This window comes from Gekko japonicus, unplaced genomic scaffold (genome assembly GCF_001447785.1).
Source record: "Gekko japonicus isolate JY-2015 unplaced genomic scaffold, Gekko_japonicus_V1.1 scaffold473, whole genome shotgun sequence".
In the NCBI taxonomy this organism is placed as follows: domain Eukaryota; kingdom Metazoa; phylum Chordata; class Lepidosauria; order Squamata; family Gekkonidae; genus Gekko; species Gekko japonicus.
In genome coordinates this window covers 827077-846641 of record NW_015172566.1, presented here as the reverse complement: position 1 = coordinate 846641, position 19565 = coordinate 827077, and the positions used below count along the sequence as shown (strand labels likewise).

The following is a 19565-nucleotide window of genomic DNA, read 5'->3' as shown; positions in this document are numbered from 1 at the left end:
GACAGTGTCATCGATGCAACGAACATGAAATTGAGCCAACTTCAGAGGACAGCGGAAGACAGGAGGGCCTGGCGGGAGCTGGTCCATGGGGTCGCAAAGAGTCGGACTCGACTGTGCGACTGAACAACATTGTTTTCCCCTGCTTTGTTGGGTTTACCCGAACCCTTCATTGCGCGCATTACTGATACTTTGCTGTGTTTTAAGCGACATGATTGTCTTGTGTATTTCAACTTTCTGTAGTACAAAAGTATTCCGTGCAACTGAGTTAGCCGATAGAGCCTCAGTGACTGCTAGAGTGGTTGTTTTATTCCAGCTTGTGCAGGTTTTTGTGTAGCATTCTTGTCTGCAGATGTGGACTGGGATCCAGACAGGTATGCGTGCCAGACTCATGCATGCAACTCTGCCTTTTCCTTCTTTGTCAACCCCACAGGCCTGCCAGCAGAGTAGTTCTGAAACGAGAGAGAGTTTTAAAAGAGAGGCCGTTGTGTTGAAAAAGAAATTTAAAAAGCTGGGTAACTGGAGTTCCATGTAGAGTTGCCAGATCCCCTCCTCGCTTCAGCAGGTGGATTTGGAGGGTGTTTTGAGGTGGGTGAGGACGCACCCTCCCTCCCTTCTGCTAGATTTAAAGGGCCTTCCAGCTGATCGGTGGGCCATGTGCTCCCCGACGATCAGCTGAAGCTGAGGGCCAGTTTGGTGTAGTTGTTAAGTGCACGGACTCTAATCTGGGAGAACCGGGTTTGGTTCCCCACTCCTCCACTTGCAGCTGCTGGATGACCTTGGGCAAGCCATAGTTCTGTCCGAGCTGTTCTTGAAAGAGCAGTCTCTGTCAGAGCTGTTCTTGAAAGAGCAGTTTCTGTCAGAGCTCCCTCAGCCCCACCTACCTCACAGGGTGTCTGTTGTGGGGTGGGGAAGGGAAAGGAGTTTATAAACTGTGAAGGGTGGAGTATAAATCCAATCTCCTCCTCTTCTTCTTCTTCAAATCTGGCAGGAGGGGAGGGAGAGGGGTGGCCGGGCGGGTGGTTGGTCTTGGGGGCGGGACTTGGGGGCAGGGCTTCCCCTGCTGGCCAACTGGCCAGGGACAGATTGGAGCCCCCAAAAGCGGGGGGACCCCTGCCCGGACCTGGGGACTGGCCACCCTAGTTCCAAGACTTGGATCCTAATTAGATGGGGGGGGCTATTTCCCATGACTCACCTGCACTGAAGATCTCCAGCCCCCCAAGTATTTCTTGGGGTTCCTTATCCTCCTGCAGCTACATGGAGGGGTACGCTTTGGATTGCCTCAGGAAGGGGTATTGGCAAAAATCCCCCCCCCAATACCTGCAGAAATCTAGGCAGGTCTAACTCCATATATACAACTGGCTGGATTAAAGTGGTGCTATATTTTTAAAGGCCTGACCTGTCGACAGTTCTGTTAACAGATGGGGTCCCCCCCCTCCGGATTGTCTTGCTTGAAATGTCTATGGACTTTGACTGCGGCATCCGAGTGGAATGCTCGCTGGGCACCTGGGAAAGCAGCACAGTCATCCTTCGTTTTCAGAGCCGCTGGGGACGCTTTTGCATGGCCTCCTGCAAACACGGCAGGTCTGGGTCTCATTGCGCATTCTGTTTTCAGGACAGCGGCCACGATGTCGTCCGAAGAAAAGAAGGACCGGCCGGTAAACATGATCAGCGAAGCCGCGCACTACAATTTGACGTCTGATTATTCTGCACACCCGATGAGTCCTCTGGGCAGAGTAAGTTGTTATATCCAGCATACATTATTTATTAGAGCCAAATTGTTCAGCTTCTCAGAGCAACGTGGAGCCGCAACATGATTACGTAGACGTTTTTAGGGAATCGTCTCATTTTAGGAACAAAAGAAACACCTTCTGCTCTGTGATTTTTAGGGTTGCCAGCTCCGGGTTGGGAAACACCCGGAGATTTTGGGGGTGGAGCCTGAAGAGGGCGGGGTTTGGGGAGGGGAGGGGCTTCGATTGGGTATAATGCCATAGAGTCCACCCTCCAGAGCGGCCATTTTCTCCCGGGGAACTGATCTCTGTCTCCCGAAGGTCGCTTGTAACGCCAGGCAATCTCCAGCCACTCCCCAGAGGTTGGCAACCAACAATCCCTCTAAGCGGTGGAGTCTTATGAGCAAAAATTCTACTTTGCGAGCTACTGGCATTAAAGTTGTGAGCGAGCCATTTGCCTGCTGCCTAAATCAGCTTGCTCTGCAGACGTCCTTCATGAGCGAAGACGAAAATGCGTGAGCCGGAGACTAAAAAACCTGTGAGCCGGCTCACACCAACTCAGTTTAGAGGGAGCACTGTTGGGAACCCTAGGTGACTTTTAGTTTGCAACTGAAGCGTCTGAGAATTACTATCCAAACATCCCTTGAACAGCCCGATGTTATTTACTCACCTGGCAGGGGAGACTCTGTGATCACAATGTTATATACTTCCTAAAATCATAGGGGCCGCAAAGCACCTGCCAAACTTGTCCAGCCCCCTCTTCTCTTTAAACCAGGATCAAACTGCACTCCTGCCATTCGGGTCACCAAGTGAGTTCACGCCTGAGGTATCTGACAACTTGACAGCTCCCACTTTTTTCTTCTCTCTGTCTCTGTCTCTCTCTCTCTCTCTCTCTCCCTCCCTCTCAAAGCAAGGGCATAGCCTCCCCGTGTCCATTCTCTTGGGACTGCTTCTCTTACTTTCCGAGATGCTGGCACCTGGAGAGAGTCCCTCTCGTGTCTGAAGACTGCTAGATGGGAATGACTAGTACTTATTTTTAGCTGACAGCAAGCCACGTACTGCTGGTCCTCTCGAACCAAGCGCCTTTTCCTGAGCAAGATCAGCGCGTTAATTCCAATAGGATAGATTAGAAGACACGTGTGACTTCTTGGAGCGGTTTCAATGTTCCCTCTAAGATGTGCAGTCTTGTGAGCAAAAATTCGACTTTGTGAGCTCCTTGCATTAAAGTGGTGAGCGAGCCATTTGGCTACAGCATAAATCAGTTTGCTCTGGAGCCCCCCCTCTTGAGCGAAGACGAAAATGTGTGAGCCGGAGGCTAAAAAACTGTGAGCTGGCTCACATTAACTCAGCTTAGAGGGAACACTGGTTTCCATGTCTCTGAATTTCAGTGCAAAGCTCCTTTTCTTCCACCGCAGCGGAAGAGGAGACCAAGGACTGCGGCTTCCTCTCCCAGGAGATGCATGATGTCTTTCGACCTCACTGCCGTGCTGCATGCTTGCCATGGAAGATCCTGCAAGTCTCTGGTTAATAAGATAGGTTTGAGGCAGTTTGAAGCTGATGGGGACTTGGGAGGAAGAGGAAGTGGACTTCGAAGGCTTTGGTGTTCCGGCTAGGAACAAAACTTGGATCTACTTCGTAACTTGCATGGGAGGGTGCGCGTCTACATGTGCACATGCACATCTCACAGCTGAAGAAACAGAGACTCCCCAAAGCTGACAACGTTAAGACTACCCAAGAATGCCCATCAAAATAAATGGTTGTTACCAGTGTTCCCTCTAAGCTGAGCTAGTGGGAGCTAGCTCGGTTTTTTAGCCTCCAGCTCACACATTTTTGTCTTCGCTCAGGAAGGAGGGCTCCAGAGCAAACTAATCTATGCAGTAGCCAAATCGCTCACTCACAACTTTAATGCCAGTAGCTCACAAATTAGAATATTTGCTCACAAGACTCCACAGCTTAGAGGGAGCATTGGTTGTTACTACATTCTTCTTGCATTCTCTCTCTCATATATATATATATATATATATCTGTCTGTCTTTAATGGCGAAGGATGCCATTTAATATCTTCACGCCGAAGGTGTTGAGGTACCCCCGACTCCCACTAGAGGAAGAGTTGAGTCATTGTGGGGCCAGCTGGTGATGAGTCTGACCTAGAATTGCCAATCCCCCAATGTGGGTGAGGTCTTCCCCGGTTTTGGGCCCCCAATCCGCCGCCGGCCAGCTGGGGTTGCCCCGCCGCCCCAAGAGTCCCAGTGTGCCAAACATGCCCGGCGCAATGATGTCACCCGGAGGTGATGTCATTACATGGGGCACGCTGTTCAGGGGATGCTCTAGTATTCGGGTAAAAGCTCTATGGTGACTGTAGAGTCTTTACCTGAATACTCGAGCATCCCCCAAACGACGTGCCCAGCACAATGACGTCACTTCCGGGTGACGTCATCACGGGGCACGCGCTGTGCATGTTCCAGAACAGTCCCGGGGCCGGCCTGGAGCCCCCCGCTGGGATGAAGGTAAGACCTGGCAACCCTAGTCTGACCAGCCACAGTGGGAAACCCCCTTGGCTACCTGGCCAGTGCAAACAACACAGAAGTGGCCCAGCAGAGGAGCGGGGGCTGGCAGTGTCAATTATGGGGTTAAAACACGGAACATAAGAACATAAGAGACGCCAATGTTGGATCAGGCCAAAGGCCCATCCAGTCCAACACTCTGTGTCACACAGTGGCCAGAAATACCAGGTGCCATCAGGAGGTCCACCAGTGGGGCCAGGACATTAGAAGCCCTCCCACTGTTGCCCCCCCCCCCGCACCAAGAATACAGAGCATCCCTTGCCCCAGCCTGAGAGTTCCTACCTATACCTTGTGGCTAATAGCCAGCGATGGACCTCTGCCCCATACGTCTATATGAACACCCAGCAGCTAGGATCAGATCTCCTTTCATGACCAAGACATCTTTTAATACAGGAATTCTTTCTTCGTCTACCTACGCTATGGACTGGATCGATCCCGTTGGTCAGCCGTGTTGGTCTGAAGCAGTAGAACAAATTTAGAGTCCCGTAGCACCTTTAAGACCAACAAAGGTTTATTCAAGGTATGGACTTTCGTGTGCATGCACACTTTATCAGATACTTTATCATATCTGATCAAGTGTCTGTGGACACGAAAGCTCGTACCTTGAATAAACCTTTGTAGGTCCTAAAGGTGGCACTGGACTATAAATCTATTCTATTGACTGGATGCCACTGTAGACCATTTGGCCGCTTTCTTTTTTTAAATTTTTATTGGGTTTTAATATATTATGGGAGAAAAAATATAAGGGTGAGAAGGGTACAAGGTGTGGGATGTGACATAAAGGAAAATTTTATCACATTTGTGTAACAGCTGTTACACATTTTCAGTCTTAATTCTTTGTTTCCAGTTCTGTTTCTTTGTATAATTGCTAAGGTTAGTATCACTTCATCGCTGACATATTCTGTTATGTTTCCTGATAAGAGTCTAATTCTCTATCGTTCAAATCGGAGTTTCTCCAAATTTATATTATGCTTATTCATTGTTCTTGGTCTTTGAGGTTTCTTTCCACCCAGTCATAAAATAGTGTCCAGCTATTTCGTAAGTTTCGTTAACTTCTGCCCTTCCATTTCTGCAATTCCGATTTTTTTTGTCAAAAGTTCATTTTCTGTTAGTATCTCTGCTTTCTTTCTTCGGCCGCTTTCTGAACTACCTGGGACTTCCCCAGGCAGGGTTTTTATTACAGAGGGAAGGCCCCCCCCCCCCACTTTTCCTGCTCCTTGTGATGGGTCCCTTAGCTCCAGTTTTAAAAGGCTCAAAGGGGGGGGGAGAACATGGTTTCTCCCCACCTATATTCAAGAAGACACTGTGTTTCTCTGCCCATGAGCCTGGCTCAGTAGGGCAGTCTGGTTTCTAAATCTGCAATGCTCTGTTAATCTCCGGACGTTATCAAGCGCTAGCAGAAAAAGGATTTGGGGCCGGGGTGTGTGTTTCCAACTTAGACGGTCATTAAAAGCCACACAGAGGACAGGATTCTGTGTATTTGGGCTGGAGGCCCCGCTGGTGGAGGGAAGTAAAGGAAAAATGCCTTGGCCCAGCCGGTCCCTTTCGTTTGGTAAAGCTCCAGAATGGGGGAATGAAGGCAACGCACCAATTCCTGAAAATTCCACTCTGTCTGTAAGGGAGCCACAGGAGGGTTGGCTGGAGCCCAGCATAAGATGAGGCCTCGGCGAATGTTGTTTTGTCGCAGTGTGGAGAGGAGACAGGTGGGTCCAGAGAAATTTTATGGGCCGATGGGTGTTTGATCAGTGGAAGGAATACTCCACTAGGTGTTATTGCCATCCTGTGCCTTCCGCAGTTTATTTTATTTTATTTATTTTATATTTATTATCAAATTTATACCCCGCCCTCCCCGCAAAAAAATTATTTATTTATTTAATTTGTGCCCCACCCTCCCTGCTGAAGCAGGCTCAGGGCAGCTAACAAGGCCATTTGCTCAGTTGCTCATGCGATGCCCAGGGTTGCCAACCTCCAGGTGGGGCCTGGAGATCTCCCAGTATTACAGCTAACCTCTAGATGACAAATCATAGAATCATAGAGTTGGAGGGGACCTCCAGGGTCATCAAGTCCAACCCCCTGCGCAATGCAGGAAATTCACAAATACCTCCCCCCCCACACACACACACCCAGCGTCCTCTGTTCCGCATCCAGAAGATGACAAAAAAACCCTCCAGGATCTCCAGCCAAACTGGCCTGGAGAAAAATTGCTTCCTGACCCCAAAGTGGTGATCAGCATTTCCCTGGGCGCGTAAGAAAGGGCCACAAGATCAGCTCCCCTGGAGGAAATGGAGGGTGAGCTGTATGACATTGTACCTTGCTGAGGTCCCTCCCCTCCCCAAACTCCGCCCTCCTCAGTCACTACCCCCAAAATCTCCAGGTATTTCCCAACCTGGAGCCGGCAATCCTAGTAGATGCCCCTTTCCTATTGGGTGAGCCCAATACTGTTGTCCCCCCCCTTCAGAACCCTACCCTTCACATGCCTAGTGAGGGCCAAGTTGAAGTGAGTGTTCACTGCAGGTAAACATCGTCCTACTTTTCTTCAAATTCTGTATGAATAATTTGTATAACATCCTGTAGCCACAGAGCTTGGGGGTGTGGCTTAGCAAGACCTGTGGGAGTGGCTAAAACTAAAGGAAGTTGAAGTGAGTCTTGTTGATTTCAGTAATTCCCCCCACAAATAAAAAGAACCTTTTTGATTTCAATAATTCCCCCCCCCCCAATAAAAAGAACCTTTTCTGCATAATTTGAGTTCTGCCTCTAGGGGAGCTTTTGAGTTGGTAGAGAACTTTTCTCCAAGTAGACAATGAAGTGAGAAATTAGATTTCAAATGGCCCAGAAGGGGAAGGAGACCATATTGCGTACTGGGCAGGCAGATGTGGCCTTTATCTCCACTTGCCCCTGGTAACATAAACTGAGGCCTTGTGTACTGTGGCAGGATACAAGAACATAAGAAGAGCCCTGCTAGATCAGACCAGTGGTCCATCTAGTCCAGCGTCCTGTCACACACAGTGGCCAACCAGTTCCTCTGGAGGGCCAACAACAGGCCGTAGAGGCCGAGGCCTTCCCCTGATGTTGCCTCCTGGCTCTGGGATTCAGAGGTCAATTGCCTCTGAATGTGGAGGTTCCCCTCAGTCACCACAGCTAGTAGCCCTGGATAGACTTGTCCCCCCATGAGTGTGTCTAATCCCCTTTTAAGGCTGTTGTGCTGGCTCTGGCTGGTTGCCACGAACACAGTTTACTTAAGCTAGGTGCAAAGGCCAAACCAAGCCGAGAAACAGTGCCAGGGGTGCTTCCAGTTTCAGCGTGTTGATGGCGGGCGTGCTCCTCCGAAGCTCTGGAGAGAGCGGCCCAAGACGCAGCAGCAGGGAGGGAGGCTGGCTGGCTCCAGACTCCCCCCAGAGCCCCTGAAGGGGGTTCTCAGCCTGGGGCACTGGGGGTGCCTCTCCCAAGGCCGAAGCCGATAGGTCCCTGCTGCCGCGGTACCATTCTGGCCATGAGATGAGCACACTGGACCAGCGAGCAACTGACCGGGTGAAAACAAAAAGATTTTCTCTTACCTGACGAAGTGGAACGTGAGTAAGATGCAAGCCCGGGTGCCCCCAAGAAAAAGCAGAGGGGGGGAAGCTACCCAACCCTTGAAAACGGCAAATAAGATTTAAAAGCGTTAGGGGGCAGAAAGCGGCGGCACATGAGCGGATAGCCTGATTTCAACCAGTATAATGCCAGACAGTAAATATGTTAGAGTGAATTAACTTCTAAAGACTTAAGTGAACTTTTATAAAAGATGACGGCGAAAGTGAAGATTCAACAAGGAACTGCCAGCTCAACACGTCCAGTTTCCGAACCGGAAGTGAACTTTCACTTTGCAGGCATGCTGGATACTGCATGGCGACCTCTGGTGGCACAGATGACTAACATCAGCAAGACCTTGGAGTCTTTACAAAAACAGCTAAAAGAATCCAGTAAAAAAACAGAAGTCATGGAAAACAAGACCAAAGTAATTGATCAAAGATTGGAAGTTGTGGAAAAAGAAAGATCTGCAGATAAAACTCAACTTTTGCAGCTACAAATGGAAAAATCTTCATACGTGTTGAGGTTTCAAGGTGTACCAGAAGATAAATCTGAGAAATCTGAAAGAAATGCTTAGTGAAGCGCTTGCATCAGTGACAGGCATTAAGGCAGAAGTACTACAAAGTGAAATAGATATGATCTATCGGACATATTCAGAATTTATTCAGAAAAAAAACCTGCCTGGTGAAATATACTTCAGATTCTCTAAGAGATCTATAAGAGATGCAATACTGAAAGCAACATCTGGGATTACATTGAAAATTAAAGAAGAAGACATCAGAATCCTAAAATGTATTCCATTTGAGATAAGGAAGAAGAGAAAACAATACAAGAATTTAACCACCTATTTACAGAAAAACTCCACTACCTACCGATGGATACTACCCGAAGGCTTGATGTTCAAAGAAAAAAGAAAAGATTGACTCTCTTATTAAAGTGAAACAGTTTTTGGAAAGACATCAGGACCCCAAAGAAGATACAAAGAACACAGAGGAAGGAGGAGGAGGAGAACTGGACAGTACACATGGCTTGGAAAGCAACAAAACATCTACAGATGGCGGCTCAGAAGTAGAATCTGAATCAAAATTGGGAGCGGCAGTACCCAAACCTCCCCGAGAGGACAAAAGCAAGAAGAAAGGAAAGAAAGGCAGAAGATAGCTTAAACTTAAGAAGTGTTTATGTTTCATTATATAACCTTGCATTGTTAACAATGTTAATTTTATGCATATTAAAACATTAGAATAGAATGTTTATTTTTAACCGGAATAAGAGAAAACTTTGACTTAAGATAACAATTATTATCATTTATGGTCGTTGTATAGCTGTAATTTTAGTTAGTGTGTAGCTTTGTAGGTTTTATGTAGAATTTTTTTAAAAAAATTAAAAAAACAGTGCCAGGGGTTGGAATGCCGGGAGATCAGTCAGAGTTCTCAGGAGCGAAGAACGGAGGCTGGCAGCTGGAACAAGGTCCGAGATTGCACAGTTGCATCTGCACCGAGGCAGGTGAGCGTGGCTGCTTATAACCAGACCCTCCCTTCCCTGGGAGGCAACCCGCAAAGACTCACAGCCCCTCAGGTTGCCTTTGCAACAGCTGAAGTCTGGCACTCCTCCGTCTCTCCTGCACATCCAGACGCTGTCGTGCCCTGCCTCTGGGACATTCAGGAGAGCTAGGTGGGGACTCTGGCCTCGAGGTGTCTCCGACTGGGGGTGCTGGGCCAGGCTGTGGACCAAGCTCTTCCTCTGACTGCACCTCAGGCTCTTCGCCTTGCTGTCCCTCCTGTGCATATGCTGGGGCCTCTTCTCCCTCAGGTACTGGCAAAGGCTCCACTTCGGGGCTGACTCCAGAAGGGCTGGGTTGCTCCGTGCCTCTTCCTCATCTGAGGAATAGTCAGCCTCAGCTGAGCCAGGACCCAGGACAGCTGTTTATTCCTGTGGCCATCACTACATCCTCTGGCATCCTCCTGTGGCCTTCACTCCCCCCCCATGTGTGTGCTTGGCTAGAAGTGGAATCGAAAGACTGCCTTCCTACAGATTGCCTCTCTCAGTTCACAGAAGCCAATGTAGGGAGCCTTGTGATCATTTTCTCCATCAACCAATCCAAAACAAACAAGCAACCCCCCCCCCCATTTAAAGTTGCCATTAAATGGCAGCTTTATTCTCAAGAATGGGCAGTGGGGTCCAAGTCTTACAATTCTTTTTCAAGTGTACAGACCTTTTTTTATCTGTTTCACTGAGGAATGGGTTTCTTTTTTTGTGTGTGCCCCTTGTAGGGGATTTTTTTTAATTTGCATTTTCTATAAACTACAAACGATTAAAACTGCAACGAAATTAGGGAAGGGGACTACATACTATGGGAGAAAGTAAAGAAAAACCCACTAAAAACCCAAGAGATGGTGGTCATACATATTGCTTAACAAGTTTAGCTTTTAGTTCATAGTTCCATTCAAGTTCATTGAATGTGGTCATCTAAAATTCCATTTGTGCTGGTAATATAACTTTAAACACCTCTATTTCTGACTTCTTAAACAGCAATATAAGACTTATTTATAATAATGCATTATAAGAGCTTTCAGAGTGTAATAACATCTCATTTTTAAAATTTTTGCTTTCTCAAATGGTAACTTTGGGGCAGCTGCCCCTAATTTGGAGTCTGAGTCCTCGTCTGGAGGTGCCGCTGCTCCTTCTTCTTCGCTATCTTTAGTGCTGTCCTCTTTCTTCGCTTCTACTTCTCCTGATGGACGACTGTGTAGATGCAAAAATTCCTGTGCCTTTTCAACAGAATCGATTTTTTTCATTCATGAATTTGAAGATTGTACCTTTGGGGACTAACCATCTGTAAGGGATGTTTTTTCTTTTGTAAAAATGTCACCAAGTCCCTATATTTCCTCCTCTTCCTTAGGAATGGGTTTCTTGTATATACTCATAGCACACACTCTATAGTGCAGTGGTCTTCATCCCATGGGTTTGAGACACTCAGGTGGATCTTGGCATGTATGCTGAAAAGAGTTGTGCCACTGTGATGTGAAGTGGTGAAGAGAGCTCCTGTGTGGCTGTGACTCTTGGCCTGTTTCTTGGTACACTTGAAGAAGAAGAAGAGTAGGCTTTTATATCCCAGTTTTTTATATTTTAAGGAGTGGCTTACAGTCGCCTTTCCCTTCTCCCTCTCCCCACAACAGGCACCTTGTGAGGTAGGTGGGGCCGAGAGAGATCTGAGAGAATTGTGACTGGCCCAAGGTCAACCAGCAGGCTTCATGTGGAGAAGAAGTGGGGAATGAAACCTGTTTTTCCAGATTAGAATCTGCAGCTGTTAACCACTACACCAAACTGGCTCTCATGGCAGTAGACTAAGAGCTGGAGATAGGATTGAAAGCCAAGCAACAGGAGAGTGGACTGTAATCTGGGAGAGCCGGGTTTGATTCCCCATGCAGCTGCTGGTGTGACCTTGGGTCAGTCACAAGTTCTTTCAGAGCTGTTCTCTCAAGGGCAGTTCTCAAGAGAGCTCTCTCAGCCCCACCTGCCTCACAGGGTTTCTGTTGTGGGGAGGGGAAGGGAAAGGAGTTTGTAAGTCGCTCTGAGACTCCTTTGGGTAGTGAAGGGTGGGGTATAAATCCAACCTCTTCCTCTTCTTCTTCTTCCTGATCTTTTGACACTGGTAAGATCGTAACTCTGGATCACCCTTCTCCATCATGGGACTTCCTATCCTGCTCTTGCGGCTCAGTGGGTCCCATGTTCCTTGAATCCCAAGTTGAAGACCACTGTTCTAGCGAGACAGGAAGTAAAAGGTGATGGGACAGAAAGTGATGGGACTTGTTAAGGCTATGTCAGATCCTTTGGGGAAAGAACACATCTTTGATAACGCTTCTGGTTGTCTTCTTTTTTTGACACGGGTCGGCGTAGCTTCCATTTCTGGTTCCTTTGTCCTTCCGTCACACTTAATGTTCCTGTTGTAAGTGCACTGAACTTTTAGATGAGGAGTTGGATAATTCCCCATAAAGAGTGCCTGGGTGTAAAGGGCAGACGTTACAGAGCAGAAATCTGGCCAGGGGAAAAAACATTGTACAAGAAATTTGTTGGACACAGATAATACCCAGTACATTTTTATCCCCCACACGGCTCAGGGCAGAGTGCAACTTTCTCCCTTTATCAGTTTTTCTCCCCCCACACTGCAAAAGGAGGCTTATTTGCTCCAGATGTCTTCGCAAGGTTTCCTCAAACCTTTGCCTGTTCCCGATGCCCTGAAAGATACAATAAACGAATCAGTGGGTTAAGTACAGTGAAAGCAAAATGCAAGCCAGGTCTTAGGAAAATTGTTTTTGGCAGGCTGCAGCTTCGGTTCCCCACCGTCGCTGCCAGTATTGCTAGTAGTTTCCTATAACCAACGAGAAGATGTTAAGCCATGGAAAGAATCTTCGGTCGCAGCCACATAATTGTTTGCAGATTCCCAAACCACTGCTGGGTCGGTTCCCGTTGCAGAAAGCCGTCTTTTGAGGAAAAGAGCTTACGGCTTCAGATTTTGTAAATGCTAAATTTAGAACGCTAAGGGTGTGTGTGGGGGGGAACTACTGTGTTATTTTTGAATGATGTTAAGCTTCCTCGAAACATGGAACAGTTCATTTCGTAGAATCATAGAGTTGGAAGGGACTTCCAGGGTCATCTAGTCCACCCCACACACAAGGCTAGAAATTCACAAATACCTTCCCCCGCAAACACACACATTGATCCCTGCCCCATGCCCAGAAGGTGGCAAAGAACCTCCAGGATCCCCAGCCAAACTGGCCTGGAGAAGAATTGCTGCCTGGCCTAAAAGTGGTCAGCATTACCCAGGACCAATGTTCCCTCTAAGCTGTGGAGTGTTGTGAGCAAGAATTCTTCTTTGTGAGCTACTGGCATTAAAGTTGTGAGTGAGCGATTTGGCTACTGCATAGCTTAGTTTGCTCTGGAGCCACCTTTCCTGAGCTGAGACAAATATGTGTGAGCCGGAGGCTAAAAAACTGTGAGCTAGCTCACACTAACTCATCTTAGAGGGAACACTGCCCAGGACATGTAAAAAAGGCCACGAGAACGAAGAACTTCCTGCCCTCATGATCTGCCTAAGTTCACAGAATCTGCATTGCTGTCAGATGGCCATCTAGCCTCTGTTTGAAAACTTCCAAAGAAGGAGAGCTCACCACCTCCCGAGGAAGCCTGTTCCACTGAGGGACTGCTGTAACTGTCAGGAAGTTCTTTCTGATGTTTAGCCAAAAACTCATCGGATTTAATTTCAACCCTTTGGTTCTGGTTCGACCTTCTGGGGCAACAGAAAACAACTCTGCACCAAAGATGGTTATCATATCACCTCTCAGTCATGTCGTCCCCAGGCTAAACTTACCCAGCTCCTTCAACCCTTCCTCATAGGACTTGGTCTCCAGACCATCTTCATTGCCCTCCTCTGGACATGTTCCAGCTTGTCTGTATCCTTCTTTAATTGTTGTGCCAAAAACACAATACTCTAGGTGAGGTCTAATCAGAGCAGAGTAAAGCAATACCATCACTTTGTGTGACCTGAACGGTATACTTCTGTTGATACAGACCAAAATAACATTTGCCTTTTTATTTATTTATTTTATTTTATTGGATTTATATCCCACCCTCCCCATGGACGGACTCACACTCATGTTCAGTGTATGGTTCGCTAAGACCCTTAGATCCTTTTTGCACATACTACTGCCAAGACAACTCTCTCCCATCTTATAATTATGCAGCCTACCTGAGGGACCGCCTTTCCCCACATGTTCCCCCAAAATTTGTTGGACATCCCGGGCCCCAAGGATGCCAAATCAGCTGTGACTAGGGCCAGGGCTTTTTCGGTGGCGGCTCCTACCTGGTGGAATGAGCTCCCGGGGGAGATCCGGGCCCTGCGGGACCTTATGCAGTTCCGCTGGGCCTGCAAGACGGAGCTCTTCCGCCAGGCTTTTGAGTAGGAGCCGCCGCTCCACTATACCATCACCCCCATTGCACCTAGAGGACGTTGCGAGGCCCTGAGGAAGAACTTGGGAATGGTCAGAAGATTCTGGAGAAGAACTGAGCTGAGCCATCTTGGACTTATGTTTAATAATTGATTGAGCACCACTGTTTTTATGTTGGATGTTTTTATTATGTATCATATGTTTTAATTATGGCTCGGTTTTACCTTGCCTCTGTGAACCGCCCTGAGCCCATTGGGGAGAGCAGGATATAAATATTAAAAATAATAAAATAATAAATAAATAAATAAATGCAGAACTTTACATTTAGACGAAGAAAAGAGAGGAGAGATTGGGTTTATACTCTGCCCTTCACTACTCAAAGGAGTCTCAGAGCGTCTTACAATCCCTTTCCTTTCCCCATCCCACAACAAACACCCTGTGAGGTCAGTGGGGCTGAGAGAGCTCCTTTGAGGACTGCCCTTGAGAGAACAGCTCTGAGAGAACTTGTGACTGACCCAAGGTCACACTAGCAGCTGCATGTGGAGGCATGGGGAATCAAACCCAGTTCTCCCAGATTAGAGTCCACTCTTTTAACCACTACACCAAACTGACTCCCATTAAAATTCATTTTATTTGTTTTAGCCCAGTTTTCCAGCCTGTCAGGATCATCCTGATTTCTGACTCTGTCTTCTACTGTATTTGCTACCCCTCTAAGGTCTAAATCTGGTATACATCCTTATGTAGATTTAAGAAATTCTTATGCATGTTTAAAGAAGACAGAAAACAATTGGTTGGATTAAGAAATTCTTATGCATGTTTAAAGAAGACAGAAAACAATTGATTGGATCAGCTTGTGTTTACAGCTCTTGTGCAAGCAGAGCTCTTGTGTTTAGAGCTCTTGTTCTCTCCCACCTACTGATAACCAGCCATACCCACTAACATCAATGGGACGGACTGTCCCTACGACAAGCTACGACTTCTCATTTTATATGCTGATAGTGTGTTTTTAAGATTTTATTGTATTTATGGAAATGTTGTAACCCGCCCTGAGCCCGTTTACGGGATGGGTGGGATATAAATGTGAAAAATAAATAAAAAATAAAAAGACCTCAGTAGCCGCTGGTGCAAAGTCAAACATATTTCTGTCTCTACTTGCATTTCCCCATGGGCAAAATCTTGTTGTGTAACTTTTTGCTTCTTTTCTGAGATCCCTCATGTCTCATACAGTGATGGCACCTCTCTGTAGTGTTCTGAGAAGACTGGTGTTATGCAGCCTCCATGTCTTCCTTGCCATTTCCTGCTTATTTTCGCTGCTGTCAAGGGCTCTCTCCTTAGTCTTCTTAGTTGAATCCAAAGAAAAGGAAGGCTTAGTTGTATTTGATAGAATGACAGAACGGTCAGCACATGGGGTGGTTCTGAGGTAATAGGGGATCCTTTAAACAAAACATTTTCATGAACATAGAGTTTATTTAGAAGTATAACAGCATAATGGTTTCAGTGTAGTTCATACGCATAATGGTTTCAGATAGGTACATAAGTGTAATGGTTTCAGATAGGTACAGTTCTCCTTGTTACTCTAAAGTTCCTTAAATAGAGATTACCACAAAGGCTTATTTTCCTCACTTGCCACCAATGTTCCCTCTAAGCAGTGGAGTCTTGTGAGCAAAAATTCTACTTTGTGAGCAAGCAATTTGGCTACTGCATAAATTAGTTTGCTCTGGAGCCATCCTTCCTGAGCTAAGACAAAAATGTGTGAGCTGGAGACTAAAAAACTGTGAGCTAGCTCACACTAACTCAGCTTAGAAGGAACACTGCTTGCCACTTAGGCTAGTGACTTCCTCACAGAAGAGGTTGCTCTTTCTCTCCATGGCACCTCATTCCTCCTCTTCACCCATTCAACTCTCCTCTCTCACGCACACAGGCCCCTTCCAGAAACCCAGTCAACTCCACCCCCCTAGGTTACAGCTACTATCCAATCATAACACATGTCAATCAACCATCCAGCCCCCCCCCCTCTTTCTTACTCTATAGAATCCTGCATTTTAAACTATAGCAACACACATATAAAATCCTACATTAAAACACAGAAATAAACCACACACGCAGTATTTTCATAGCAAAACTCCACTTTGTGCAGCCAGTTTCTTGGCACTATAATATATAGGAGGAAAGAGCTAGAAGATTGTGCGCTTGCGGAACTATACCGTGTCCATTCCTTTCTGCTTGCGCAGCGCTGGATCTCAGCCAGTGTTTGCATTTCAAGTTCTCACAGTAGACATTTTTGTTTGGAGGGAAGGGACATTTGCATGGCACAACAGAATAATTGACGAGCGCTTTGGGTTACTAGCTGTTAGATAGGCTGAGAAGCAAGAATTAGCAGTGCTCTGTTGGATTAACCATAATGGTTGTTCACAAACAGTGGCAAGATGCATCGCAGCTACAAAGGCTGGCTTTTGTGGTTTGTGTTGCTCTTTGCACGAAAGCGAACAAGTGCATATTCAAGCGCCGAACAGATGTTTGGTTGTCATGGCCATTTATTATTCATTCCCTAATTGTAAGAGCCCTTGCGGTAGCTAATGTGTTCGGCATTAGGGAGTCTCCATGTCTCTTCTAACCTTTCGCACTTAAGGGAGCAGGCGTGTTCGTGCCTGTAGCTTTTACTTGAAGACATGCTTGCAAGACCATGATCTCTAATCAAGGCTCTCATTGACCATATGTCACCAAAAATACCTGCGGAAGCCATAAAAAAATGATTGTACAGAATAGAACAAAATTTCCCGGTGGCATTATCAGACACGAAGAGCTAAGGATACCAAGCGGGTCGAAAGATAGCATTAATAACATGTGTCAGAGTATTTAACAAGTTCTGGAGCAGGTGGCGGAATAGTCACGCCTCTCTCTTTAACAACTTGGTTGAAGCGCAGAAGCCAAAATTACTCTGCAGGGATGACTTGGACTGAAGTGTCGATTACATGCGTATTTGCTAAAAGGGATTCTGCTTCTTTGGTCCGGTTCAGATATCACTTCTCCTCCTGATGGTCCTGGGAAGTCAGAAGTTCAGCCTTAAACTCGCTCTTCGCTCCTCTTTGGTGTAGTGGTTAGGACCACGGGCTCTAATCTGGGTTTGATTCCCCACTCCTCCACATGCAGCTGCTGGGTGACCTTGGGTCAGTCACAAGCTCTCTCAGAGCTGTTCTCTCAAGAGCAGTTCTCTCAGAGCTGTCTCACCTCCACCTACCTCAGAGGGTGTCTGTTGCGGGGAGAGGAAGGGAAGGAGATTGTAAGCCGCTCTGAGGCTCTGATTGAAGGACCGGATATAAATCCAACTCCCAAATGGCAGAACATTTATTTGAACCTCTTAAGCTTTTGATTTCCCAATAACCAAGGAAGTCCCACGTTCATGTAATGGTGGGAACTCTGATTTGGTCACTCACTTCTCCCCACAGTAAGAGATGAGGCCCAAGCTGTGCACCTTCTCTATGGGCTGGGCAAAATACAGAATAGAGGCTTTCAGTGTCCAGTGTTGTATGCTTTGTTCTAGTTTTGTTTGCACAGGAGACTAATTGGGTCTTTACCATGCCCTCACAAAACCCCTTCCTGTTGTGCTTTTCAGGATAAGATATCACCACTGCTGTATTCCTTTCAGCCTCTAAGACAAGTCTGTATGGCTTGTTGTCACCTGTGGAACCAAATGCAGCTCACCAGAGGCCCTGAAACCTCTCCCAGTACAGGCCATTGTCTAGAGACTCCTTTAGGCTTAATAACCTGACTGGCTTATTCCAAGGTCTGGGTTGCTTCTGGCACACAGTACCAGCCGAGCCTATATTTTTCACCACCCTCTTTTGAAATATCTCCCGTCATCAAACACAAAATGCTCTTTGAACCTTGTTAGTACCTTTTAGATATTCTTTCTTGTACATCTCTGCGATGCGGTTGATAAAAAGCAACCGTGTTCTCGCCGCCCAGCGTTTCTTCTAATTTAGGTGAATCCCTGCATGAAATCTGACGCTGTGGCCATTCTGTGCCTTTCACGGAAGCTTTCCGACAGCACCGTTACCTGCTTGTGAATCAGACTGCGCTTTCTGTGAATTCTTTCATTGGCGCTTAACTAGCAAACATCGAAGAGAAAATGGACAGGTGCATTGTATCAGTTGTGTGGCTCTTAGTATGTGATTGCGGAATGTGATGCTGCTGATAGTATGGGATGAAGATTGTACATGGCCCTGTACTGCTTTCCTGAGCATGCGGATGCCTCGCTGTCATGAATCACGGCACTGTATTCAAGTCCACTCTTGTCTTATTGTCCTGAAGGTGCAAATTGCTGTTGTCAAATAGCAGAATGGGGGAAAAAAATAGCAGAATGAAACTGCTGTGTGGGGCCGACCCTGGCAAGTATTTGGATGGGAGACTTCCGGAGAATACCAGGGTGGGGAGGCAGACGCAGGCTATCGAGCCACCTCTCTGAACATTCTCTGTGTCACAGTAGGAGTCGCCAGCGGTCACGACTTCCAGACACGAGCACGCACACACAAACACACAAATGCAAAAATACCAAAAAAAAAAAGCAGAATGAAACTGACAACCCTTACAAATCGTGCCAATTTTGTGGTTTTGATACTAGATATGAAGTAAATTAGGCCCTGACGGGGATAGCCCAATCTCACGAGATCCCTGGTTAATATTTGGATGGGAGGCCACCAAGAAATACCAGGGTCACTATGCAGAGGCGGGCATTGGCAAACCACGCCTGAACGTCACTTGCCTTGAAAACGCTGTGGGGTTGCCATTGGCTGGCTGCCACCTGATGGCTAAAGGGGGGGAAATAGTAAATTTAGGAGATGGATCCAGGCCCTCCGGTCTTCCGCCATCCTCTGAAGTTTGCTCAACTTCATGTTCGTTGCATCGATGACACTGTCTAACCATCTCATCCTTTGCCGTCCCCGTCTTCTTTGACCTTCAATCTTTCCCAGCATCAGGGTCTTCTCCAGTGAGTGCTCCCTTCTCATTTGGGGGCCAGAGTATTTGAGCTTCAGTTTCATTATCTGGCCTTCCAGGGAACAGTCAGGGTTGATTTCTTTTAGGATTGACTGATTTGATTACATTACGCACACGTTTTTATTGAGAAATATGCAAATTCGCTTTTTATTAAGATTAAATGAGACTGCCAAAAATAAAAACAAAAGGGGTAAAAACAGATATTTATAATGATTCTTATTTGTTTGCTAATGATATTTATTTGTCAAAGAGAGATAAAGAGAGAGCAAGGTGGAAAGAAAGAATGAAAGAGGTGGAAAGAAAGAGAGAAAGGGAGAGAGAGAAAGAAAGCAAATAGATGAGGGAGGGGGAGGAAGGAAGGAAGCGAGACAGAAAGAAAGAGAGAGAGAAAGAAACAAAGAAAGCAAATAGATGGGGAGCCTGCCGGGAGCCGCACAATATGTGTGAAAGAGCCGCATGTGGCTCCCGAGCCACAGTTTGGCCACCCCTGGTCTATCCGTTTCACATCTTAATTTGGCAAAGGCCATATTAGGACCTCCTGCAAGATGGACTGCTGCCATTTCAGATTTGCACCACACACACTGTGGAGTTGCTGTGTCCACCTCTCAGAAGTCCGGCTTGCAGCCCTAAGCCGGAGCACTGATTGGGACTGGGAGGAGGAAGGGTCGGGGGGGGGGAGCAGGAGACTCAGGGCCACTGCACCTGGCATTGGCTCAGCCAGGTGGCTAACCTCCTACTTTCTGCAGCCTGCCATCATTTGGCCAGCT

General features: G+C 46.9%; 1 protein-coding gene across 1 annotated transcript in view; it reads left to right on the top strand.

The window, feature by feature from the left end:
* PLEKHA5 (pleckstrin homology domain containing A5) overlaps window positions 1–19565 on the top strand; it is a 357622-nt gene that overhangs the window by 215212 nt on the left and 122845 nt on the right. The window contains exon 5 of the mRNA XM_015421329.1: window positions 1613–1733. Coding sequence (XP_015276815.1) covers window positions 1613–1733 — 121 coding nt within the window. The remainder of the gene's footprint in view (window positions 1–1612; window positions 1734–19565) is intronic.